The 27541-nt window shown below is 41.3% G+C and overlaps 1 protein-coding gene across 1 annotated transcript in view; it reads left to right on the forward strand.

Annotated features, from left to right (window-relative positions):
* The first annotated feature begins 6 nt into the window (after positions 1–6).
* The window catches only part of RPA1 (replication protein A1), a 51256-nt gene continuing 23721 nt past the window's right edge, over positions 7–27541 (forward strand). Inside the window, exons 1-5 of the mRNA XM_006768098.2 lie at positions 7–143; positions 4401–4451; positions 5730–5808; positions 6471–6579; positions 22593–22681. Of these exons, the coding sequence (XP_006768161.1) occupies positions 111–143; positions 4401–4451; positions 5730–5808; positions 6471–6579; positions 22593–22681 (361 nt within the window). The 5' untranslated portion in view covers positions 7–110. The remainder of the gene's footprint in view (positions 144–4400; positions 4452–5729; positions 5809–6470; positions 6580–22592; positions 22682–27541) is intronic.

A 27541-nucleotide genomic window follows, 5' to 3' on the forward strand; every position in this document is an offset into this window, starting at 1 on the left:
GAAGTGGCGTACGCGGCTCCTCGGGCCAATTGCTTTAGAGCGCGCCGGACCCGGGGCGTGAAGCCGGTGCATCAGGGGATCAGAAACGCGGGAGTTGGCGCGGCGGAGTCATGGGAGGACACCTGAGCGAAGGGGCCATTGCGGTGAGGAGACGCCTGCGAGCCGGGCTGGCGGGCCCGGGTGGCGTGGGTCTTGGCTCTGTGCGTAGTGGAGAAGGGGGAGAGGAGTTGGGGGCGATGGGGAGAGAACGCGGGAGGAGGAGATAGCGGGGACGGGGGGAACCGCCGGGTCATTAATCATCACCCTTTCTTGGGAGAATTTTTCCTATCTTTTAAACATGCTTACGTTTTCCTGCTTAAGAATACGAAACAAAATAAGCTGTGGATTCCACCCCCTCCCATCCACGGCCACTCTCCGCCCCTTCATCCACAGCCAGACTTCTCCAGAGTTGCCTGTTTTCAGCTATTTCCTTATCAGCCCTTTAACCCACTCCAATCAGACACCCCCTTGATCACTGTAGACATAACCGTGGCTGAAATTAACGGTGCCTCCAAGTCGCTAAATCCAACGGACACTTTTTAGTTTTCAGCTTAACAGAGTTCTCCTGAGTGTTTGAGTCCCTGGAGTATTGCTTCCTTCTGGTGACGCTCTTTCCTTCTGGCTCTTGTAGCTCCTTTGGCTGGTCTTTCCCCCTCTTATTTGCATTCCCGCTTTGTAAGTGTTTGTTGACACTAGGCTGGGCTCTAGGCCCTCTTCTCCCCCAAACAATCTCTTGTTAATTGCTCACAGATTTCTTTGTCGGGAGGACCTTAATGATGAAGACAACCTCTATAATCCCCCTGCCCACCTGGTATCCCCAAGGCATTTTAAATTCAGCAGGTCCCAAAGCAGATCCATTATCTTCCCAAATCAGGGCCTCCTCGAGTTCTCTATCTGGATGAATTGTACCAATGTCCTTTACATTATGCCAGCCAGAAACTGAGGAATCATGCTTCCTACATCACCCTGACTGTCCAGTCCATCACCAAGCCACGTGCACTTTTCTTCCACATATATCTCTTACCTCCATCTAGTTCTCTCCATCCACACTGGCACACTGGATCACTCAGTGGTTGAGCGTCAACCTATGAAACAGGAGGTCATGGTTAGATTCACAGTTAGGGCATATGCTGGGGTTTCAGGCTCGATTTCCAGTAGGAGGTGCAGGAGGCATCTGATCAATGGTTCCCTCTCATCATTGATGTTTCTATCTCTCCCTCTCCCTTCCTCTCTGAAATGAATAAAAATATATACTTTTTAAAAATATATTTTTAAAAATGTGTATTTTGAAGCAACGGTCTGCTAGCATGCCCCATGGCCTATGGCCCCGGCCTGAGCTGCCTGCCTTCGGTGTCCATCCTACTAGCAGATAGGAAGGCCAGTTTTGGTGAGAAAATGTCTGCCAACAATGACTGATTTCAGATCTCTCAGGTCTCTAGCTTTGCTCAGATGCTGCAAAATAACTTGCCAGTTCAGCCATTAGCACATTCCTTGGAAAGTTGCAGCCTGTTGAATATGGCATCAGAGGTTATACAAGTGACTGATAATTTTCCAGAACCCTTAATTTCCAAAAGCCTTTCATCTATTTCAAATCCTGTTCAACCTCCAAAACCAAAATACGTAGACATTTATAATGAATTACCAATGTGGAGAGATAAGTCTTGCACCAGTGTGCACACATGCAGCAGGCTCAGCTTGACCTTAAAGCAACTGTAGCAATATTTAATGTTTATAGGACCACATTTTGCCTTTTGTGCTGTGGTGGATGGTATTCAATAAAAGAATGTCTAGTAATTTTTGACTAGGTACTAGACATTATGACTATTACATTTAGTGTCTGGATTATGTATATTTCTTTAGATATGGAATTGTCTAGCAGGCTGTTAATTTACTTGCAGATCATCTGATCCTTTTGAGATGGAGTGGGTCTGGAGTAGATTTTACTCTGGACTTAGTTTAGTCCTGTTTCTATATTATGGCCTTTCTGAGGTGTCTACTGAATGCACCATGTTCATTGAGTTCTTTCCACTCCGGCTGGTTGGAACACAAATGTATGATGGCCTTTGTGGGCTCCAGTACTTTTTCAGTGTATAGCTCCCTGAATGCTTATTCTTTGCCTGGCCTTGTGGAGTCTCACTTTGTATATGCATAATTACAATTCAGCCGGGTAGGTTATTGAAGCTTCTCTGTGTACTAGTGGCTCCTCCCTTCGGTATTCCGCATCCATGAAGTCCAGCTAACTCACCTCCCTGAACTCTGATCTATACTCAGTAGGGCTTCCATGTTCTTCTCGGGTTCCCTTCCCTGCACAATGGTCCCCAAAGTGCAGAAAGAAAGCCTGAGTGATCATAGGGCTCACCTCATTTGTCTCCCCTTTTTCAAGGATCAGTTTTGCTTTCCCTGTTGTTGGCATTGAGAACACTTTATATACTTTTGCCCAGTGTTTTAGCTTATGTTTGAAGAGCTAATCTGGTATCATTTATTTCAGTATGGGCAGAAGCAGAGGTCAGAAAACCGATCGTTAGTTTTTCTTATGGCTATCTTTACGTGTTGGCTTTTTAAAAACAAACTAAAACTTGCTTGATAGTTTTTTCTATAGAAATTATTATTATTTATGTTTAGAGAGAGAATAAGGGAGAGAGAGAGAGAGAAAGAGAAAGAAAGAGAAACAGTGTGAAAGTGAAACATTGATTGGCTGCCTCCTGCATGCTCCCTACTGGGGATGGAGCCTGCAACCCGGGAATATGCCCTGACCCGGAATCATACCGGCAAGCTTTTGGTGTATACCCGGGTAACACCCAACCAACAGCCACACTGACCAGAGCTGTTGAAATAATTTTTATAATTGCTAATAGAGCTGTGAGATTTAAAATTTTAAAGGTATAAAGGAGGATTCAGTGCAGTCTGCCTCACAATGTCTCCCCACTCACCTAGTTCCTCTTACAGGAGGCACCCAACAAAATAGGAAGAGACTCATCCATAGAGAACAGACTGACAGCTGTCAGAGGAGAAGGGGGTTGTGGGGCTGAGTGAAAAAGGTAAAGGAGCCCTAACGGGTTTGGCTCAGTCTGCGGACTGAAGGGTCCCAGGTTCCCCAGGTTCGATTCCGGTCAAGGGCATGTACCCCGGTTGCGGGCACAGCCCGAGTAGGGGGCGTGCAAGAGGCAGCTGAATCGATGTTTCTCTCTCATCGATGTTCCTAACTCTCTCCCTCTCTCCCTCTCCCTTCCTCTCTGTAAAAAAATCAATAAAATATATATTAAAAAGAAAAAGGTAAAGGAATTAGACAAAAAACAAACAAACAAAACCCTCATAGACACAGACAACAGCATGGTGATTACCTGAGGGAAAAGGGGGTGGAGGGAAATAGAAGGTAAAAAGGGGATAAATGGTGATGGAAAGAGACTTGACTTGTGGTGAACACACAATGCAATGTACACATGATGTGGTGTAGAGTTGTTCATCTTAAACCTATATAATTTTGTTAACCAATGTCACCCCAATAAATTTAATTTAAAAAAAAGAGGCAACCAGCCCTAGCCAGTTTAGCTCAGTGGATAGAGCATCAGCCTGCAGACTGAAAGGTCCCAGGTTCAATTCTGGTCAAGGGCACATGCCCAGGTTGTGGGCTCAATCCCCAGTGCGGGACATGCAGGAAGCAGCCGATCAATGGTTCTCTCTCATCATTGATGTTTCTATCTCTCCCTTTCCCTTCCTCTCTGAAATCAATAAAAAAAATATTTTTTAAAAAGAGACAACCAGTATTATATAAGTAATTTCTCTTTAAGTGTTTATAATACTCTGTTTTAAGATTTTAGCATATTTATTTAATTCCCTAGTAATGGGCACTATAGAGAATTAATGTGTTGTTATGTGATGCTGGTATTTTAGGTGTAGTGAGTGTATCCTTGTTGTTAAGCATGTATCTCACTTTTATAATTTTATAATTTGTCCAGAATGATAAAACTTAACCTAGATTTTCAAATGATAAGCCCCCAAAAGGCTCTTTTGACAATGTTATGTATAGTTTATTACAAATGCTAAACTGTAAAAATATGTCCAGTTTTGTTTTTTTAGGGTGTTCAGCAGCTTGTCTTTTTCTTTTTTATTTTTTTATTATTATTTTTTATTAGTTAAGGTGAGTCTTTTTCTTTAAAAAAAATTTTTTTTTCTTTATTGATTAAGGTATTACATATGTGTCCTTACCCCCTGATTGCTCCCCCCCCCCCCCCCCTTCCCCCCCCCCCCCCCCGCCAGCAGCTAGTTACAAAAGATGGACAGGAGTAGATAGATAAAAATATGTCCAGTTTTAATCATGATTTGAGCTCATATCTCACAAAAATCTGTTTTTACTCTTTTAGGCCATAATGCAACAGGGAGAGACGTCCATAAAACCCATCCTCCAGGTCATTGTAAGTAACTATATATATTTTATGTCAAGCAGTTTTTAAATTTACATGTAATCGTAAATTACATTCGACGAAGGACATAAAGATTTGTTCGCTTTAGGAAATTCTCTCCATCACAAAAAATAGGCCAGTTCATGTTATAACCCTGAGAAGGGAACCAGGCTTTTAAAAATATACATATTAGTTTAGCCAGAGGGAGACCTTTGGAGATTCAAATCTGAGATTTCGCCCTCTGTTCTTTCCACAATTAATGGAGGCTGTAGTGCTGCACATCATTATAACTGCCTCCTTATCTTTCTGCCCTTAGGTTTGTCTGGCTCAAATCTGCCTTACATATTGCCTCTCTGTAAAATGAACTTGTCTGCTTAAAATTCTTCATTAGCCCTGGCTGGTTTGGCTCAGTGGAAGGACCGCAGGTTCGATTCAGGTCAAGGGCACAATCTCAATTGAAGGCTGGATCCCCAGCCTGGGTCAGAGCGCTTGCGGGAGGCAACCAATCCATGTGTCTCTCTCACATCAATGTTTCCCTCTGTCTCTCCCTCTCCCTTTCACTCTCTCTAAAAATCAATGCAAATAATCTCCTCAGGTGAGGATTAACAAAACAAAAAAAAACCCCAACCAAACAAAAACATTCTTTGTTAACCCTGTCATTGAAGGGGTTCTCAAATGTTCGTGGGAATTTAGAAAATCAATAGAAGCAGAATCACGGATTATACCTGCAGATTCTGTCTGTTAGCCAGTTGTCTCAGGCTTATTTGATCGTAAGGCTCTGTTTACATATTTCACTTAAAGCCTCCTCTGATTTCCTTCCAGTTGGAATAAATGTCTCAGTTCTGCCCCATGTCATTATGTGCACACTTCTCTTAGGTCTCTCGGCCTCCATCTCTACCCTCATTATAAGCCCCTTCAGAGTACGAAATTTTTTTTTCCCATTTTGCATTTTTAGCACGTTTCCTACACAGTACTTTGCATATATTAGGTACTTTGTTACATATTTTTTTTAGAGTTGGTTTTCAACAAATTGGAGTTAGGGAAGAGAACACAAGAGGATTGGCAACATTTTATTCTCATCTATGTTTGTTTCATAATATTAGTGGAAAGAGGTTGGTGGGACAATCATCAAAGCTGGTTTTCTTTTACTTGGATTTAAATGTTGAGAGAATGAGCAAGCAGTTCAGTTTGTGTTGATCTAATGGCAGGCCTACTCTCCTGCCACTTAGGTGTACTTATCTCTGGGACTGGGCAGGCAACCTGGCTAATGAACCGAGTTTTCTCTTCTAGAACATCCGTCCCATCACTACAGGGAACAGTCCGCCCCGTTATCGACTGCTTATGAGTGATGGGGTGAACACTCTATCCTGTAAGTATGATGTATAAATCTCGGAATTTGTATTTAAGCAATGAAAGCATACCCAACATTACGATTGCAGTGATTTGGGGCATTCTAGAAGTCTGCATTTGCTTGGCTGTGTAATTCATTCAGACAGAATTGCACCTGGCAGAGAGCGTTCTAACAATAAACTGGATCTAGTGGAAAGCTGCCACTTGGCTTAATTAATTCTCTCTAACTGGTGCTCTATGCTTTCTTTGATTAATTTCCCTCAGGATGATATTGACATTTAGTGAATATGATGGGTTAGCTGTCCTATACTTGCCTTTATGGGTTTTTATTTCCGTGTTGGAAGCTTTACCTGAGAGAAAGGAGAGAATTTGCAGAATATATGCTTGCTATCTCTAGTCACAATGTGAAGGACCTAGAAAAGATTTTTTAGTCTTTGTCATGAGACCTGAATGATGGAAAAAAATGACTGGGGTTGCTTTAAGAAATGCATACATTTCAGAGTAGCAGCAGCTGTTTAATGCACAGCAAATTATACTGTTTTCACTATGCAGAGTCAGTCTGACTAGTTTTAATTTCAGGAACATATTTAAGGCATGATTCTTTGCTAGTACAGGTGTGATCAGCTTTCAGATTGTCATGGCTAAAATGTTTTGGAGACTAAAGTAATCTCTGCTTTTCAGCTTTTATGTTGGCAACACAGTTGAACACTCTTGTTGAAGAAGAACGATTGTCTAGCAACTGTATTTGCCAGATCAACCGATTTATTGTTAACACGCTGAAAGATGGCAGGTATGTGGTGTGTTTTTTCTCTTTTATTGTGTTATAGAATGGGAGCTAATTTTTGAACAGTTCATTGGATGCCAGAATTCAATTTGGAATCCAAAAGGCAATGATGAGCTTTCAGCTCAGAATGTACAGCTATTGATTTCTCTACTCAGGTGACTAAATCCTGGCACCAAAGGGAGAGAAATACGGAAACGTTGGGAATTTCAGAGCAGGGGATTAAAGCAGAATGCAGTGCTGGGTTGAACACTATTCTTCTAACCCATCATATTCACTAAATGTCTGTTTCTAATCTCTTCAGAAGCACTGTTTTTAGGATTCTCTCTCAAAATATCTCAATAAAAAGGGGCCACTTATCAGAGCAAAAAAAGATATAATAAATTATGTAATGCAGCCCTGTTTGTGCATTCTTGAGTCTTTCATAGTAAAAACTTTATATCCAGCCAATACAGAGAACGTTGAGTAACTACAGATGCTACGTTCTAGAGACAGTAATGAACAGAACTGTTATTCACTCATGAGTAACCATTGATAAAATGAGGCACTTTTGTTGGGGAGTGGCTTTACATTTATTTTCTCAAGTTTTTAGTTTTTAATTACAAAACACAACCAGAACACACGAGGAGCAAATATGGCAAGCATTCCCACCTTAATAAGGGCATGTTAATGTATGTTACATTATTAGCTGTCATTTCCAAATAACTTTTTTTTACTTATATTTGTTTTATATATCTTTATTCTTTCAACCTTGATATTATTAGTTTTGGATGTCTTTATAGATAGCATATAGTGAGTTTATTTAATTAGTGAGTTTATTCTGCTTAATTTATTATTGATCTTTCCCCCTAAATTTTGTGTCTTTACTGTGTTTTTGCTTTACCGTTTTCTCTTGCTGCCTTGGATTGAGTTTTTTAATTCTCTTTTTTTTCTTCTACTGGTTTTGAAGTTATACATTCTATTTGTGTTTTCTTTGTGGTTACTCCTACATTAAAAAAAAATCCATATATCATGTAGTCGATCTTCACCCTGATAGAATTTTGTGTTCTTGTCATTATATTTTGCAAAACAACTTTGCAATACAAATTATCTATCATCTATCTATCTATCTATCTATCTATCATCTATCTATCTATCTATCTATCTATTTATATAAAAGGCTGATATACAAAGTGTCCCCTTGGGAGTTTGACCGGGAGTTCAGTCGCTCACTATGACATGGGCGGACCACCAAGGGGAGACACGGAACGAAGGAAGGCCCTGGCTGGCAGCTGGGAAGGAAGGCCCCAAGGCCCTGGCTGGCAGCCGGCAGTCAGAGAAGGAAGGCCCCGGCCAGCAGCCCGAAAGCCCTGATCAGTCCTGATCACTGGCCAGGCCTAGGGACCTTACCTGTGCACGAATTTTGTGCACCAGGCCTCTAGTGTGTGTATATATATAAGTTACAAGACTCACATAAACATAAAGAAAAATAACTGTAATTCCATTGCTTAGAAATAACTATGATTAACATTTTGTTGTCTATCCTTCCAGTTTTTTTTCTATGAATATAAATACTTAATGAATCTATATTTTCTTTTTAAAATACTTCATAACCACTATGGTTGTATAATACCCTTTTTTAACTTGATAGTGAGCATTATTTTTACATGTCCCTAGGTATACCTTTATGTTATGTTACTTAGTATGCAACTGTATGGATTTACCATAACTAAACTAAAATCTAAATTGTATATAGTATTTTACTATTGAAAAATGTTTACCAATGTTTCCTTAAATATATCTGTGGCTCTATCTTTATATGTGTATTCAATTTTTTAAGAAAAATGTCTACTTTAATAAAAAATGACATAAAGTATAATCTAAGAAATACAGAAAAAGGTACAAAGAAGGAAGAAATTATCTAAAATTTGTACAGCCTAGAAATAAACATCATTTAGTGAGCATCATTCCAAATATCTCTCAGTGCGTATTTATCAATGATTGGTGGATAGGTAGAAATATATTTGAGATTAGAATGATAATATAAATACAGCCATGCGTCGCATAACATTTTAGTCAATAACGGATCACATATACAAGTGGTCCCATAAGATTACAGTGGAGCTGAAAAATTTCTGTCTCCTAGTGACATTGTAGCCATGGTAACATCATTGTGCAATACATTACTCACGTGTTTGTGGTGATGCTGGTGTAAAAAACCTCTTCTGGTTGTATAAAAGCAAAGCACATACAATTATGTACAGTATATAATACTTGGTAATAAATGACTGTTACTTGTTAATGTATTTATTATACTACTAGAGGCCCGGTGCACAAATTCATGCACAGGTGGGGTCCTTATGCCTGGCCAGCAATCAGGGCCGATTGGGGCCTGCCGGCTTGGGGTAGGGACTGTGGGAGGTTGGCCACCAGCCCCAGGAGGGAGCCGGCCCTTGGCCCCCTGGGAAAGGGTCCGCATCTGCTGCCACCCACCCCCAGTTCCCTGTCTCAGCCCGGGGCCCAAAGGCCCCAGCGGGGTCAGGAAAGGGGGTGACAGTTGCTGGGCTGGGTGCAGAAGGAACGGACACTGCCATCTGCACCCCACCACCGCGTGGTTCCCTGCCTCCCCCCTTCCTCCTTCCCTCGCCACCGCGCCACCACTGTGGTGGGTGGGCGGCTCCCGGAGAAGGGAGAGGATGGGAGTGAGACAAACCCTTGTGTCAAGGACTGACTTTCAATAGATTGCAGTGAGGGAGCTGCTCTGCTATGTATGAAACCCCGACCCAAAAGCAGGTCGTCTACGAATAGTTTAGCACCAGGGGCTGATGTGGGCCGGCTGGCTGGGGGGCGGGAAAGCAGGTGGTTGGCTGGCCATGGGAGGTTGGCTGTGGGAGCTCACTGACCACCAGGGGGCAGCTCCTGCGTTGAGTGCCTGCCCCTGGTGGTCAGTGCTTGTCATAGCGACTGAGCGACTGGTCGTTCTGGTCATTTGGTCATAAAGGCCGCTTAGACTTCTATATATATAGATACTTTTTAATCATTTTGGAGTGTACTTATAAAAGAAGTTTGCTGTAAAACAAACTTCTCAGGATTGCTTTGGCTCTTGATTGCATTATTTTTTCCTGTGCTTGACTTGTGTTTGTGTGTTTTTTTTTCAATTGCTTTTCAGAGAGTGGAAGAGGGAGAAACATCGATGTGAAAGAGACACATCGACTGGTTGCCTCCGAACGAGCCCAATGAGGGTGGGGGCATGAGCGAACCATAACCTATAACCCTTGACTGGGAATCAAACTGAGGTCCTTCTTGTGTGGGCTGACATTCTAACCACTGAGAAACACTGGCCAGGTCTACCTTGTGCTATTTTAATTTTGGCCTCTAAACACAGAAAATCCATGCTAATGTCAGCAGAGACCACATCGAGTGATTGACCTGGAAACAATTAAAATTCATTAAGGACTATGAAGGTGGAAAATCAGGATGGTTATTGCTCGCCAGTTAGGCATGTGTCATTCCACCATATCTGTGATCTTGAAGAAGAATAAAGTGATGGAAGCTAAAGGATCTGCTTTGTTAAAGGCAACAGGATTAATAAAAATTAGAGAAGAGCCTATAACAGACATGAAGAAATTTCTAATGACTTAGATTGATGACCAGACACACAAGTGTATTCCTATCAGCACCATGACAATCAGCCAAAGCAAAAAGTTTGTTTGCAACGTTAAAGGACAAGATTAGGCCTAGAGAGCCAACATGGCAGTGTAAGTAAACTCGCTGCCTCTCACAACCACATCAAAATTACAAGTAAAATTCAGAACAACCATCAGTCAGAACTACATGAAATTTGGCTGAATGGAAGGCCTACAACTAGAGAAGTAAAGAAAGTACATTGAGATTGGTAGGAGGGGTGGAGGCACAGCACAGGCTGGTCTGACACCCACGTGTGGTGTTTTTTTGGGTGGGATATCTAGGCTGTGGAGCTCCCCCATGAGAAGCAAGGGGTCCTAGTCCCACACCCGACATCCAGCCCAGGATTCCAGAGCGAAGAGAAGTCCTGTGACTTCGGGCTGTGAAAACCAGTGGTGGTGGGTTGTGGCTAAGTGACAGAGGCTACAGGAGACCCTTTAAGAGGACTTACTCAGACTCGATCCTTTGGGCTCCAGCACTGGGGTGGCAGCTTTGGGGAACCCAGAGACATATGGGGAGGAACTGGATTGTCTGGCATCGGGGCAGGAACTCGGGGGCAGCTTCCTCCCAGATGGGGGTGTTCGCAGGGGTCATTGAGACCTCCTTATTTTGGAAACAAATGCCTGGAAGTACTTTCATCCATAAGGAGGCCAAGTCAATCGATACCAGCTAGGTTTGAAATCTTTTAAGGACAGAATAATAGTTTTGCTTGTGAGCAGCCTTGCAGGCCACACATTGAAGCCCTTTGGAGCACAGCGAGAACCTCAGAGGCTTCAAGCATATCAGTAAGTGCACACTGCCAATAAGAAGCTGACTGGGGGCAGCTCCTGCGTTGAGCGTCTTCCCCCTGGTAGTCAGTGCACGTCATAGTGACTGTTCCTTCTGCTGTTTGGTCGATTTGCATATTAGAATTTTATTATATAAGATGCTCCTGAATATCCTTTCATTGGTAGTCTTTTTTTTTTTTTTCCTCTAAGAGAACATTTATTGGATAAATTACAGCTTTAGGAAAAGTAATTCCTGGAAGAAATGGACTTAGGAAATCATGAGTTAAGGAGGTAAAGGAAGGGCCCCTGGATCTTGGGAGTGAGGAAGCTAGTGGTGAGGTGCCTGGGGCTGGAATGGGGAGGGAAAAGGGGAAGGGAAAGGCACGGGCATGCTCCCAGGAGGGAGAGCTTTATTGGTGGCATTGATACAACATCAAAGCGGTGTTGCTCCCTCCAAATTCCAACTCAGACCCAAGGAATGAGTTATAGCAGCTTTTAAGGCCTACTGCCTGCGGAGGACCTTTGCCCAGGCTGTTGCTACGACTGAGGAAGACACGGCTGCAGTTTTGGAAGGAAGGATTGCAACATCTTATGACTGCATCAGGAACCTTGCTTGGGCTCGAGGTGATGTCACCAAGCAGTGTATAAATGGCATCTGGAAGAAGACACTCAAGAGGTTCATTTATGACTTCAAAGATTTTGCCAAGGCTGAGAAGGCTGCAAAAATCCACGATGCTGTGGTTGAGATGGCAAACAGCGTGAACCTGTGTGATGAGGATGACGTGGAGGAGCTTCTAGAGATAAAATCAACAAACTATTCTTAACATAGAAAAAAAACTTAGTGAAGGGTTTAGCAGTAGCTTTTGTAGATTTCAGTAAGCTCCTTAAAAAATTTGAAAACATGGACTCAAACACCGAAAGGTTTTCGTTAATAGAGAGGAATGTTCATGGTGCATTACCTGCTTACAGCAATTCTGTAATGAAAAAAACAAACCACATGGACATAGTCTGAAGAGTGACACCTCTTCAAGAAGAGCCTCAGGCAGGTCCTTCAGGAGGGGTTCCAGAATACGGCATTGTTCTCATGGGAGGTGACAGCTCCCCGGGTCATGGTCCCCAAGACCTCCCAGTGGGACAAGATATGGAGGGGGAGACAGCAAGATTGATGATCCTGACCCTTTGTAGGCGTAGGCTAATGTGTGTGTTTGTGTCTGAATTTTTAACCAAAAGTTTAAAGTTAAAAACAAAATTTTAAAAATAGAAAATAGCCTATAGAGTAAGGCTTTAAAGAAAGAATATTGAGTGTGGAGAGATAGAAGAGGTTATAGGGGGGATAAATGATGGTAGAAGGAAACTTGACCTGGAGTGGTGAACACATAGTACAGTGTACAGATGATGTGTTATAGAATTGTACACCTGAAACTTATATACTTTTATTCATCAATGTCACCCCAATAAATTCAGTCAATAAATAAAAATAATACAGTAAGTACCATAAAATATATACAAATACTAGATTCAGAGAGAGTTTCAACTACTTTCCACATGCCTTCACTAATATATAAAGGGTAAGTGGAGGCTGTAGCTGCCAGTGCTTAAAATTATAATGTGCCAACACGAAAACGCTCATTATAAGGTCCCAATCTGCATATATCTGCCAAATTGGTTATTGATTGCATTTCTGTTCCCATGATGATGTCTCTTTAGCTCTCTTTAAAAGTGAGGTGCTTGTTTAATTAAGGGATAATTATTTCCCGGTGTGAATTACTCACACATGATATAATTTTTATCAATCCATGATGTACCTCACCATATGCACAGGGACCAAAAGTGACTGTTGAGTCCTGAACCAGGGACCAAAGGTGACTGGGTTAAATGGAAACATTGACTTGATTAAATGATGGGATTATAGACTAATTTTGCCCTTGTTTCTTGCTAATTTTTTTATAATAAAGTAAAATGAATATATTTTTAAAAAATTCTAAGCCTGGAGAAATTTTCATAATTTGATCAGATTTATATATTATATTCTAAGAAACATTTTGCTGTGATGATGGTGAATAATAAATATTAAATAATAATGGAAAAAAGAGAAAAATACTTTTGTACAACTATACAATGAGTTTGTGTTTTAAGCTGTTACCACAAAATAGAATTGAAAAATAAAAGTTTTAAGTTTATGAAGTAAAAAGACAGGTGTGTAGTAAGCTATACAATCTAGGTTTATGTAAGTGCATGCTATGATGTTGGCACAACATGGAAATGACCTATCAGTGCATTTCTTAGCACATAGCCCTTGGATAAGCCACACATGACTGTGTTGTTCTTTCTTTCTGAATAATTCTGTCCAAAAGCCATTAGGTGAGGCCAAGCAAGGTAGATGTGTACAGGGGAGAGTGGTGGTGGTGGCGGCCTGGAACCAGATGTCAGTACAGAGGGAGGAGGGGGTCTTGTGGGCTGTCACAGGATGTTGGAGCATGAGCAGATAATAACGCACATGGAGAGAGGGTGGCTGCAGCCCAGTATGGGTTGTCAGAGCCTGTGTAGGGTGAGGAAGAGTCTGAGTGGCCGTTGAGTCCTGAACCAGTGAAGAGGGCATTTGAGGATGTGGGATGGAGGGACAGCAGCAGGTTGTTGAGACTGAGTGGAGTGAGGAGTGAGGAGGGAGTCTGAGCAGGATAAGGAAGGTGACTGCAGGGAGTGGTGACAGCTCAGCTTGAGATGATAGAATCCAAGTGGGGAGAGGAGGGTGCTTGTTTTTAATTGGGTGGAGGTGGCCTAGAGCCACAGATGAGAACACCGACATGGAGAGGAAGGTAGCGTCCATGCGTGCAGTAGTGGGGGTGGTGGCAGGAGATTGGGTATGTATGGGGGAAATTGATCTAATAAATAAATACATTATGGACAATGGAAGCCGGTCAAGGGAGAGAAAGCTGTGACGTTGGATTGAAATTGGAGGTATTGGTAAGCCCGAGGTTTTCAGTATACTGTCAGACCTCTGTTCTCCCATCTCAAACAATTCTGACCTCTGACCTTTATTTATGGGGCGGGGGAGGGTTGGGGGATGTCTGTTTTAACTTAACCCTTTCATGCCGATACACTAGCTATCGTGATAAAAACCATCTTCAAGGCCACAAAGGAGAGAATGGGCCAGTAAAGTCAGTTTACAGCTCTACCTTGCCTTCCTAACATCTCAGTAAATTGTACTATGAATATTTTTCTATGTTTGTTTTGAATTTTAAAACAAGGGTAATCAAGAATGCTAATGTTGCTAAGTTGTGAAAGAAGCAATGATCACAAAAGGTAGGAAACTTGTTGGATAAAGGAAAAGCAGTTAGCTGGTGACAGAAAAGTGAAAAGGCGAAGATGCCAGAGATGCCGCATGCGTGCTGACTCCCTGAGAGACACCCCTGTAACCAGTGCTGACAGAGATTAGTTTAAGGCCCATTGGGGAGGTTGGATAAATGTAAGAAAAGTGTTTGTTTATAGATGAAACAGTACATGTACGGCATATAAGAAAGGTTAAAACGGAATCATTTGGGGTCTGGAATGAATTAATTCAATTTACATTATTTCTAATGAGGAAAAATAATTCTGTTTTTGAACAAATTGTTTCTCAAACAGCCTTCTGGAATGAATTAAGCTTGAGAACTGAGTTGAATCCTGAGGTTCCACTGTATATTGAGAGATACAGAAAGTTATAAACGTTTAGTTTGCATGTGTATATCGTATATATGTGTATATATAGTGTGTGTGTATTTCTAGATCTATTGAGAGGTTTTGGAGCAGCAATACCCTCCTAGCTAAGAACCCACTTAGCACTCAGACCTTGGTTTCTGAATGTCATTTTATACAAAAGGAATCAGGGCTTCTAGGAGGATGTCTTATCACAGGCTTGGAAATTACAAGATGAGCCTGAAATATCTTACTGTGCCAGAAAGTAAGATGGGGCCATCAAAAGGACAGAGAAACTAGCTTGCAGGGTCTTAACACTTGCCAAATCTAGGACAATTTAAAAAAAAAAATCAAAATAAGTATAGTAATAGATTACAACTTATTGAATCAAATAGGAAGGAATTTCTAAATCCATATTCAATAAATGAATATATGGCTGGAATAGAAAGCTTTTTCTTACGACAAGGCCATTTAACAAATGCAGAAGGAATAATGGAATTAGAGTATCATAGTTTGGCAACCATCACGGTAATAATTCAGGGAACAGCAATAGGTGCTGTCTAAGCTTCCTGTGGCTGCTGTGGCAAATTACCACAAGGTTGGAGGTTTAAAACAACAGAAATTTATTCTTCCTGGAAGTCAGAAGCTGAATCCGTCTTACTGAGCTGAAATGACAGTGTCGGCAGGGCCACACGCTCTCTGGAAGTCCCGTGGGAGAACCCATTCTTTGCCCCTTCCACTCCCGGTGGCTGCGAGCATTGGCTTAGGGCTGCATCACTCCATTCTCAGCTTCCCAGGTTACATGGCCTTCTCCTCTGTCTGTGTTACTGTGCTTCTGCCTCCCCCTTATAAGGATACATGTGATCGCTTTAGGGTTCATCGGTGATCCAGGATAATCTCACCATGTCAATCCTTAATCACACCTGCAAGCTCTTTTCTTTGCCATGTAAGTTGACAGTCACAGGTTCCAGGGATCAGGAGATGGCTGGCTGTCTTTTGGGTGGTGCATCATTCAGCCTACCACAGGTGCTGAAACCCTGAGTGAAAGTGTGCTTTGTTTTGTCTTGTTTTTTATTAATTTCGGAGAGGAAGGGAGAAGGATAGATAGAAACATCAGTGATGAGAGAGAATCATTGGTCGGCTGACTCCTGCATGCTCCACATGGGGGATCGAGCCCACAACCCGGGCATGTGACCTCCTGGTTCATAGGTCCACACTAACCACTGAGCCACTCTCGGCCAGGCAAAAGGGTATTTCTTTTAATTGATTTTACAGAGAGACAAACATTGATTTGCTGTCCACTTTTACATTCATTGGTTGATTCTTATATGTGTCTTGACTGGGGATCAAACTCAAAACCTTTGGTTATTGGGATGATGCTCTCACCAACTGAACTACCCAGTCAGGGCTGAAACAATGGGTGGAAGTTTGATGAGGAGCAAGTTATATAGGGTTAAAGTACCTCCCCACACATAATTATGAATTATAAAAGGAAAAGTGGCACCTTTACAGTGGGGGAACCTGGCAAGACAGCATCTTATTCCAATGATTAATGTTAACATTACCAGTAACAGGACAGTCCTGTAGGAATCGTGTATTACCTGATAGGATGCACTGAGAAAAACACAGCTTCGCTGCTATCATATTCTTGCCAAGGATGCATAATCTGTAGCTAACCCTGAAGAAGCCTTAGGTCCATTGAGGGACATTCTGCAGAAATAACTGGCCTCTCATCTTCACAATCTTAAGCATGAAAATAAAAGAAAGCCTGAGAAACTGTTTCAGGTTGAAGGAGTCTAAAGAGAGATGATTCTGAAGTATAACAAGTGATCCCAGACTGGATCCTTTTGCTGTTAAGGATATCATTGAGACAATCGATGAAACCTGAATGGGTTCTGTATTCAGTGTTAACTGAAAGGATTCTTTGTTTCCAGTTCAGTAAATTAACAATGTGTCTCTCAGTGTCAATTGTTCTTATTTTTTCCCCTTTCAGGCTGCAGATTCATTTCTTTTCGATGAAATTTTTCTGTGTGTTATCCCTTAATTTTTATTTCACTTAAGTTCCAATTTTTATTTATGTTGTGGATAACTTTGTCTTTTTTTCTTTCCTGCTGCATGCATTCGATAACCTCAAGATTTTCCAACATATTAGTAGTTCAATTTTTAGCTTTCTTCTGTTCCTTGTTTATAATTTAAATATTATATATGGAATTGCATTACTTTTGTTCTTAGTTTTTTTCCTTAGCTTTTCAAGTCTACCTTTTTTCTGAATCTTTTGTTTCATCTCATCTTTTGACTTATTATATTGACTTTTTAGTCTTTATTTTGCAAACCACTCTTGAGAAGTATTCGCTTTCTTGGCCTATGTTCTAGACTGGATTCTTTCTTTAATTGTCTCTGCTTTCACTGCTCCTTTAATTTTTATACATTGTGCTGTGTTGCATTGTTGCAATGTCATTTCTTTTTATCTTGTTTATGCTTAATATGGACAGTTCTGTCCAGACTTCATGTTTTCTCTGACTTGCCTATGGTAGGCATAGCTCCTTGCCAACCTTCCCACTTAGGACCTCTTATCTTCCACTCCAGGCTACTTTTGAGTGCTTGAGTCTGCTTTCTATCCACTTCTCTGTCCTCTAGGTTGTAGGAGAGGAGGGAGAGCTTTGCTGGGGTTGAGTACAAAAACTCAGGCTTCATTCTCTCCAGTCAGGGATGGAATTCCATTCCCATGGGCTTTGCCTTATTCCACCCACCTCAGCGTGGTGGCATGCCTTGTATTCTCTCCTACCTGTGCCGGGAGCCTGTACACGTACATCGTGGTTTACTTACTCCTTACCTTTTTGATGGTCATTTAGGTTTATTCCAGGCAGAGCCTTAACAATCATCCTTGTATATTACATGCTCATGCTATTATTTCTGAGTAGATTATACTGGGAATTAGTATTGTGGGGCCAAAGAACATCTGTTGTAGAGAGTACACCAATTAACATACTCATAACGTGTACGCGTTTCTATTTCTGAATAGCAACTCCATAGATACAAAAGTCAGATTAGTGGTACCCAAGGGCGGGAGGTGGAGCCACAGGATTTCTTTTGGGGGTGAAGTTAGGTACTGTTGATGCTTGTACAACTCTGACTATACTAAAAACCATTGAATTATAGTTTTCAAAGGTGAATTTTATGGTGTATCTTTATTTTATCTTTAAAATGTTTTTAAAGAAGAACATTTAAAAACAAATGGGAGAGGGAGTGAGAGATAGAAACATCAATGATGAGAGAGAATCATTGATCGGCTGCCTCCTGTATGTGCCCTGCAACCCAGGCATGTGCCCTTGATCGGAATCGAACTTGGGACCCTTCAGTCCACAGGCTAACACTCTATCCACTGAGCCAAACTGGCTAGGGCTGGTATGATATCTTTAAAACTTTTATTTAAAAAATGAATACCGGTTTCTCTTTAACCCTTCAATATATTAGGTATTTCTAATTTTTAAAAATATTGCTAATCATTTTTAAAATTTAAATTTTTATTAATGAGATCAAGCATCTTTTCATGTATTTATTGACTATTTGTAGTTCTTCTCTGAATAGCATTTTATTGTATACTTTGTTCATGTTTTTGTGGTGGGGGGGAGGAACTCTTTTTAAACTTGTGATACTGATTAATTTTTTGTTAACAGTTTCAAATATTTTATCCCTGCTTTATTATAGTTTGCTTATGGTACCTTGTGACATGGAATTAAATACTTCACCTGTGACTTATTTTTACCTGGGATATGAAGGAGGAATTAGCTTAATTTTTTTCTAAATGGATAGCCCATATCATGAAGGGCCTATAGACCCTAGTAAAGAGTTTAGGCTTTATTCTAAGTGTGATGGGAAGCCGTGGGGTGTTGAGAAGGGCAGCAGTGCTATGATCTGATTTAAGTTTTAAAAACTTTCCTAAAGGTTATTCTGATAGCTCTGTAGAGAATTGAGGATTGGTGGTAGAAGTAGATACTGAGAGATTGGTATTTCATTTATTTAATTTACTCTGAGTTTGCCATCTTTTCCATTGATCTATTTGTCGATTCTGTGTCAGTGCCATGGAGGTTATATGTCCTTTTCATCCTCTTTTTGTGGTAACAGGTGTGGTGAGAATGTGGGGTGTTTGCCAAGCTTGCTCTCACTCCCCCTGCTACCCTCCCCCGGGATGCCAGGGCTTGACAGGTGGCTGTGAGGAGCCTGCCCTGCGCCCACGTGGCCTCTTCCGGGTGAGCCTGGGCCACAGCTACCAGGACCGCAGGGGCTGGACTCGAAGGGGCCAGTGGGCTCCCCGTGGGTTCACGCAGGAGTGGGTCTGCACAGCTGCCTGGGAGAGAGTGCACTGCCTGCCCGACTTCCATGTAGTGCAGTTGGGCCACCCAGAGGCCCACGCTGCACCCTGGCCCACAACATCCAGCAGTGCTCACTGCATCTCCGCGTGGGGACTTAGGCGCCGTGACTCAGTCGGAGTGGGCTGTGCGGGGGCCCAGGTGCTGCCCAGGGCCCAGAGGTCAGCTGGGACCTGCCCTTCCACACCAGATGCTCGCGCTTCTATTGCCGGCCAGGCCTAGGGACCGCACCCGTGTGTGAATTTCATGCACCAGGCCTCTAGTGTAATATAGGAAGCCCTGGCCGGTGTGGCTGTTTATTGAGTGTAGTCCTGTGCACCGGGAGGTCACCAGTTCGATTCCTGGTTGGGGCACATGCCCAGGTTTTGGGCTTGATCCTGGGTAGGGGATGTGCAGGAGGCAGCCTAAGATGTTTCTCTCTCTCTTCCCCTCTTCCTTCCTCTCTCTAAAATTAATAAAAACGTATTTAATAAAAAGAATGTAGTATATGAATACCCATATGTTCCATCATACAGCTTCAAATTATACCACCTGATAGTCAATCTAGTTTTGTCTTGTCCCTTCCACATTTATTCTCCTCTATAATTTTGAAACAAATCTCACATATATTATTTCATCCATAAATACCTTAGCATATATCTTTGAAAGACAAGAACCCTTTTTTGTTGCTATTGTTAATCCTCACCTAAGGATATTTTTTCCATTGCTTTTTAGAGAGAGTGGAAGGGAGCGGGGAGAAAGAGAGAGAAACAACTATTCATGTCTGTGTTTGTCTAAATAATTTATCTGAATCAAGATCCAAAGTAAGGTTCACACTACAGTAGGATGCTAGTTCTTTTAAGTCTCTGAATCTTTAGGTTCCTCCTCCATAAATTTTCCCCCTTACTATTTTAGTTGTTGAAGAAACCAGGCAATTCATTCTTTTTGTTTGTTTTATTTTTGTTAATCCTCACCAGAGGATATTTTCGATGGTTGCCTCCTGCATGTGCCCTGACTGGGATGGAACCTGCAACCTACATATGTGCCCTTGCCTGGAAATCGAACCCACAACCCTTCTGTGTTCAGACGGATGCCCCCACCACTGAGTCACACCTGCCAGGGCAATATAATTCGTTCTTTATGCTTATGCAGTTTCTCACTGACTGGATGTTGCTGGTTATATCCCTATAAAGTCGTAATGTGTTTTTATCTGTGTTTTCTGTATATTTGGATTGGTGTATGCTTGTGATATGCTGCTGGATTCATCTTGCTAACATTTTATTTAGGTTGTATGTATATTATAAAACACGTTTTGGGTTTTTTTTTAGTGTGTTTTCTCTAAGGTTTTAGTATTAGGGTAATGCTAAGTGATTGATAAACCTTCCTTTTTTTTTTTCTTTTAGGAACTAATTTGTATAATTTTGGAGGGGAATTTCCACCACTAAATATCTATCTGATAGTTTTTATAGAGAATCTGTATCTGATTTTCAGGAATAGATAGTTTCAAACTTCTTTATTGAAATAATATAACTTTGATATGAAAACCTGATAAAAAAAAAAGTAGCACAAACTGACCATTTGTATGTAAAAATTCAAAATAATGGCCATCAGATCACTTAAAGGATGCAACATGAAGTTGAGTTTATAACTCCTTAAATATTGCTTCAACCCATCCACCTTTTAAAAGTTTTTATCAGTATTGCCACTACCATCAATTCTTTTCTGTTGGTCTCTCTGCCTCCACTTGTGTTTCCCGAAAATTCCTTTTTCATGTTGTGTTTTCTTTAAAATACAGATATGATCATGATGTTCTTACAAGTTTGTATTGAGCAACAACTGTGGACCAGTTGTGCATTAAGCACAAGAGGATACCTGCCCTCATCGAAAGTATAGTCTAGTACAGCCGTGGGCAAACTACGGCCCGTGGGCCAGATCCGGCCCGTTTGAAATGAATAAAACTATTGAAAAAAAAGACCGTACCCTTTTATGTAATGATGTTTACTTTGAATTTATATTAGTTCACACAAACACTCCATCCATGCTTTTGTTCCGGCCCTCCGGTCCAGTTTAAGAACCCATTGTGGCCCTCGAGTCAAAAAGTTTGCCCACCCCTGGGCTAGTAGGAGAAATAGATGATCAAATCATGAATATGCAATTATATATACAGGGGTGGGCAAAAGTAAATTTACAGTTGTGAATGCAAAACAGAGTTTATTCTTGTATCATTAATTATTGTATTTTCCATACGAACAACTGTAAACCTACTTTGGCCCACCCCTGCATGCATGAATAAATAAATAATGAACATATATACTATCCTATATAATAAAAGCATAATGTGCAAGTTGACTGAATGGCGAATGAACGGTTGGCCCAGCGAGCAGGCGGCACCAGGCCAGCCAAGGCGCTTGCCAGCGGGCAGAGGGAGGGGACGGTGATGGGTGGGCAGGGCTGACCAGCACCGTCCCCTGACTGGCCCACCAGTTGCCTCCTGCAGAGGGAGGCCAGACTGCGGCTTAGGCCCGCTCCCCACTGAGCAGGCCTAAGCCATCAGTTGGACATCTCCTGAGGGCTCCTGGGCTACATGAGGGCACAGGCCAGGCTGAAGGACCCCTCCTCCCACTCCCAGTGCACTGGGCCTCTAGTATAGTAATAATTTTATGTTCATATATGTTAATTAAACCCCATAGAAGTGAGCTGAAGGAAAGCAATCATGGCTATAGAAAAGAGGATAACAGAAACCTGATCTAAACTAATGTTTAGGGAAGTGTCTCTTAAAGAAGTGATATGAGATGAAAGCCAAAAAATGAGTATTAGAAGAGGCAGAATAAGAGAAGGCCACCCCATCAGAATGGCATATGCAAAGGCCCTGTGGCAGGAGAGAACATAGCATATACCAGAAGCTGAAAGAAAACAGTGTGCCTATAGAGTAGGGATCCTTGGGGAACTAGCATGAGATGAGCTGGAGCTTAGCAAAGGCCAGACCATGCAGAGCCTGAAGGCCACATGAAAGGGTTTTTTTGGCCTGTGGCCCTTGGGAAGTTAATCAGAGTTAAAAATAGGTCAAAGAACTGTATATTCTTAGGTGGGTTTTAATCAGAGTTAAAAATAGGTCAAAGAACTGTATATTCTTAGGTGATAATTACTTAAAAAGAAACCTACAGTCATATTGGTTTTCACTGAGAAATGTTTCTAAAAACAGATAATCTCTTGTTGGAAGCCACATATTCTTGTGCTTATCAATCTAAATTCTTATCATATCATTTGCTCCTTGAAGATATGGTACATCATAAGGACACTGCATTTTAATTAAGGGACGAGATGAGAAATGAAAACCCTGTGATCATAAGAAGCCTTGATATTGATGCAGTGAAAGATTAAGGGAAATACTTATGTAGGAATTGCCATCATATATTTCTCAAGTTATTCAGTAAGGAAAACCAGCTGACAAAGGGAAATCGTTTTTATCAAAATGATTATTGGGGGAAAGCTTTTTAAGGAGCTTGTCATGTGAAGGGCTTCTGAATTTATTTTTTTCTAACTTGATTCTCTTTCTTTGCCTTTCTAGGAGAGTAGTTATTTTGATGGAGTTAGAGGTTTTGAAATCAGCGGAAGCAGTTGGAGTAAAGATTGGCAATCCAGCGCCCTATAATGAAGGTAAAATGCTTTTTATAGGTTGTAGCACTCAAATGAATACCTCTCTATAGATCTGGAATTCTACCTTTTGGATTCAGTTTGATTTGTTAGTCGTAATAAAACTAGTGATTTGGGGCCTGGGACCCAGGTTCTTTCAGTTTTCTTCAGGACTGAAGAAATGATGATTAGATTTTGTAAAGGAAAAATCTCTCCTCTGTTTTTCTCTTTACTCAACACTCACATTTCCAGCACTTCAGTGACTAGATGTAGGCAGAGTTTCCCCGCACTAACCAGTTCTTGAATTCTCTGTAGACACCAGCTGGGAGTCCTATAATTCAATTCAGTTCAGTTCTGATACTACCTGCTTGGAGTTAGCAACAGATCCCACAGGCTGACTGCTCAATCCCATAGGACTGCTTCCTCCAAAACAGTGATAGCAGACAGATTCTTCCCGTGCAATTGTAGTTTAGGTTGGGAGGTAGGTTACTGGTGCTTCCTGTGCTTGCCATTTTCCCAGTGTCCTCCCAACAGTGATTATCTCTCTCTCTCTCTCTTTTTTAATTTATTGATATCAGAGAGAAAGGGGGAGCGAGAGAAGCATTGATTTGTTGTTCCACTTATTTATGCATTCATTGGTTGCTTCTTGTATGTGCCCTGACGGGGGATTAAGCCCGCATTCTTGGCGTATTGGGATGATGTGCTAACCATCTGAATCACCTGGCCAGGGCAACAGTGATTATCTTTTTTTTTTAAAAAAAATATGTTTTTATTGCTTTTAGAGAGAGAGGACAGGAGAGGGAGAAAGAGAGAGAAACATTGATTGGCTGCCTCCTGCATGCCTCCTCTGGGGATCGAGCCCGAAACCCAGGCATGTGACCCAATGGGACCGGTGACCTCTTCGTTCATGGATTGACACTCAACCACTTTGCCACACTGGCTGGGCAGTGGTTATCTCTTGATGGATAGGAACAATGTGGCAGGAGACAGGGTGGGAGTAAGATTTCTTTGAATACATACTTTTGTAGTTTTGACTTGAAGCATGTAGCTATATTAATCTATTCAACAATTAATGTTTCTTTTAAAAGCTATCTGAATATCTTCAATTTTTAAAAACTATATAAGTTTTAATGAATGAATATGTACAAAAGGCAGGATACTATGTACATCATCTTGTCTTTAAAAAAAAAATCCTTACCCGAGGACATTTTCATTGATTTTGAGAGAGAGAGGGAGGAGGGAGACAGGGAGAGAGAGAAGAAAATATCAATTGTTTGCCTCTTGCATGTGCCCGGACTGTGGCCGAGGACGGAACCTACAACCTAGGCATGTGCCCTGACTGGGCATCAAACACAAGGCCCCCACATGTACAGTAGTCACTCAATAAATGTTAGTTTCCCTTCAAAAAAAAAAACAGAGCCACAGGCCAGGGCTATTTTTTATTCTGCTTTTAAAAAAACTTTCAGCTTAAAGATAGTTCCATATGTATATACACTGGGAGATCTTCCTCTTTTTTTAAAAAAATATAATTATTTATTTCAGAGAGGAAGGGAATAGGAGAGACAGAAATATCAATGATGAGAGAGAATCATTGATCAATCGGCTGCCTCCAGCACACCCCACACTGGGGATCGAGCCCGCAACCCGGGCATGTGCCCTGACCAGGAATCGAACCACGACCCCCTGGTTCATAGGTCTACACTCAACCACCAAGCCACGCCAGCTGGACCCCCCCCCCCCCCTTTTTTTATGGTTATAGAGTGTTCTGTTGTGTGGCTGCTCCATAATATAACTAGCCCTTTATTGATGGATACTTGAGTTGTTTTCATATTGTTACAATATTACTGCAATGAATAACTTTGTATATATGCAGGTCTATGGGCAGATGGGGTTTTATTGCCAGAAATGAGATTGCTGGATCAGTGGGTAAATGCATCTGTGGTAGAAAGGTAGTGGGTATGGTTGGAGTCCCCTCCATGGAATGTTATCATTTTGCATTCCCACCAGCAAGGCATGAAAATACTGGTTTCTTCACAAGTGTGTGAAGAAGCTATGTGAATATTAATAGCATCCTCTCTTGTTAAAGTTCTGAATATTTGCCAGTCTGATAGATGAAAACCAGCATCTCCATGTAGGTAGCTGCATTCTGAGCAAGGTGAGCATCCCTTTAAACACTTAAGGGCCTTTTATTCCTGTGAACTAACTTTTGTATTATTTATTTGTCTTTTGGATTGTCTCTTTTTTTCTCAATTTTTAACAGTTCTTTAAAAAGTAGAGAGAGGGGCCGAAACCGGTTTGGCTCAGTAGATAGAGTGTCGGCTTGCGGACTGAAAGGTCCCAGGTTCGATTCCGGTCAAGGGCATGTACCTGGGTTTCGGGCACATCCCCAGTAGGGGATGTGCAGGAGGCAGCTGATCGATGTTTCTAACTCTCTCTCTCCCTTCCTCTCTATAAAAAATCAATAATAAAAAAAAAAAAGTAGAGAGAGGGGGCGGCAAGTGTGTCCCTGTGGTTGAGCGTTGACCCATGAACCAGAAGGCCAGGATTTGATTCCGGTCAGGGCAAATGCCTGGGTTACGGGCTCGATCCCCAGTAGGGGGCATGCAGGATGCAGCCGATCGATGATTCTCTCTCATCATTGTTTCTTTCTCTCTCTCCTCCCTTCCTTTCTCTGAAATCAATTAAAACAACAACAACAAAAAAACATACTTAAAAGTAGAGGGAGAGCAATCCATTTTCTCCGATATGAGTTACAAAGTCTTTTTTATTCTGCTTCTGGTGTTTCTGCTATGCAGCTGTGTTTTTGTTTTTAGAAGTTGACTTTCCAATTATTTTATTATGACTTTGGGATTTGAAGCTGTAGTTAGAAAGGTCTTCCTTGCTCCAAAGTTAAGACATTCACCCATGTTCTATACTAGTACCTGCAAGATTTTATTTTTTACATTTAAATAATTTATCCTGCTTTTGTCTTACCATTGTGGTTTCTTGGTTTGTAGTGTTTGGGGCTTCACTTTCACATAATTTATAATTTGTGGGTTTTCTTAGTTCCCTAGTTTCATTAAAGATGTAGTCTGTATACGGGTGTTTGGGTCTAGTGTGAGTATTTATTCTCTTTGTTGCTCTATGTAATTTTTAGGAGAAGTGGGCAGATTTGGGACTAGGTTATTCCCATGCTTCTTCCAGAAATGGAACCTCTAGGTTTTATTTTATTGTATTTTTTATTCCTCACCCAAGGACATGCTTAGAGAGAGGAATGGGGGGAGAGAGAGAGAAACATCAAACCTTTCATAGGCTCCCCGACTAGGGATCAAACCTGCACCCCAAGTGTGTGCCTGAGCAGGAGGTGGCTCATCTTACTCTCAGCTTTCAGGAAGGACAGCTAAGACAGCGTTTCTCAGCATCTTCAGGAAATCTTTGGATGGTGCAGAGGTGAGGGAGAGATGATGGTGCCCAGTTTTATCACCTTTGGCCATATTTCTAATGTGTTTTTTTTTTTATGTTGACTTTAATTGAATGATTGTTTGGACGTTTTGTGTTTCAAGGGCAAAAGCATTTGGAATAAAGATAAAGAGTTAAAAGTTAATTACCGCTTGGGGTTAGAACTATAGAGCTGTGGGGAAAACTCCTTTGTTTCAGTATCCATGTCCACTGGTTCTTCCCTTTCTTCAGGATCTAAGTGCAGGGGGAAGGAGAGAAAATTTTTCTGTTTAGGGTTATTTGCTATTGAATGTCTTTGTAACTAGGTCAATAACCGGTGTTACTTGGGCCATGATAGAAATGGCTTTGTCACAATGATTGCTACCAATTTCACAGAAATGTTTGCTAATTGTCTGTTGTGAGAGCAAGGGAACTGCTACTAGTGGGTAGAGAAGGAAAGTTAGGTTTGTATCCTCCCATCACCTAACCCCGAACCTCTGACATATCAGATGATCAGTAAAATGATTGACTAACTCCAGCCCAGAAATAGGCAGAGGAATTCCAGAATGTGCACTGAAATTGTTCTATGGTACTAGTACTGACTGCATCACACAAATACAGGATTTTCAAAATGTGAGAAATGAAACTTCAAACACAATTCCTGTTTCTTACAATACTGGATTGGATGATTTTAAGTCTCCCATATTAACCACTATATATTTTTGTCAATATGTATATCAGTTCTATATACCTACACCATTTCTAACTATAATATTTTACTTAGACTTAAATTTCTTACATGCTACTTCATAGTATTGCTTACTATTACTAGTTGGATTTTTTTTCAGCCCAATTCTGTCTGTTTCTGCCAGCAGGAAATTATAACTATTGGATTGACTCTTTATAGTCTTTGTGCCTGTTGTTAAAAAAGCACTTGTTAGTAGAAATTGAGTTTTTGTCACTCTGTACTCCATCATGCGTTACCTAATTTTTATCTGCTGGTGGCTCACTTGCCATTATAATGATAATAAAAGTGATAGACCAGTGGTTCTCAACCTTCCTAATGCCACGACCCTTTAATACAGTTCCTCATGTTGTGGTGACCCCCAACCATAAAATTATTTTCGTTGCTACTTCATAACTGTAATTTTGCTACTGTTATGAATCGTCATGTAAATATCTGATATGCAGGATGTACTTTCATTGTTACAAATTGAACATAATTAAAGCATAGTGATTAATCACAAAAAAATATGTAATTATATATGTGTTTTCCGATGGTCTTAGGCGACCCCTGTGAAAGGGTTGTTCGAGCCCCAAAGGGGTCGCGACCCACAGGTTGAGAACCGCTGTGATAGACCCTGCTTGGTTTGGCTCAGTGGATAGAGGGTCAGCCCAAAGACTGAAGGACCTCGGGTTCGATTCCGGTCAATGGCATGTACCTGGGTTGCGGGTACATCCCCAGTA

The sequence above is a fragment of the Myotis davidii genome, unplaced genomic scaffold (assembly GCF_000327345.1).
Source record: "Myotis davidii unplaced genomic scaffold, ASM32734v1 scaffold363, whole genome shotgun sequence".
NCBI lineage: Eukaryota > Metazoa > Chordata > Mammalia > Chiroptera > Vespertilionidae > Myotis > Myotis davidii.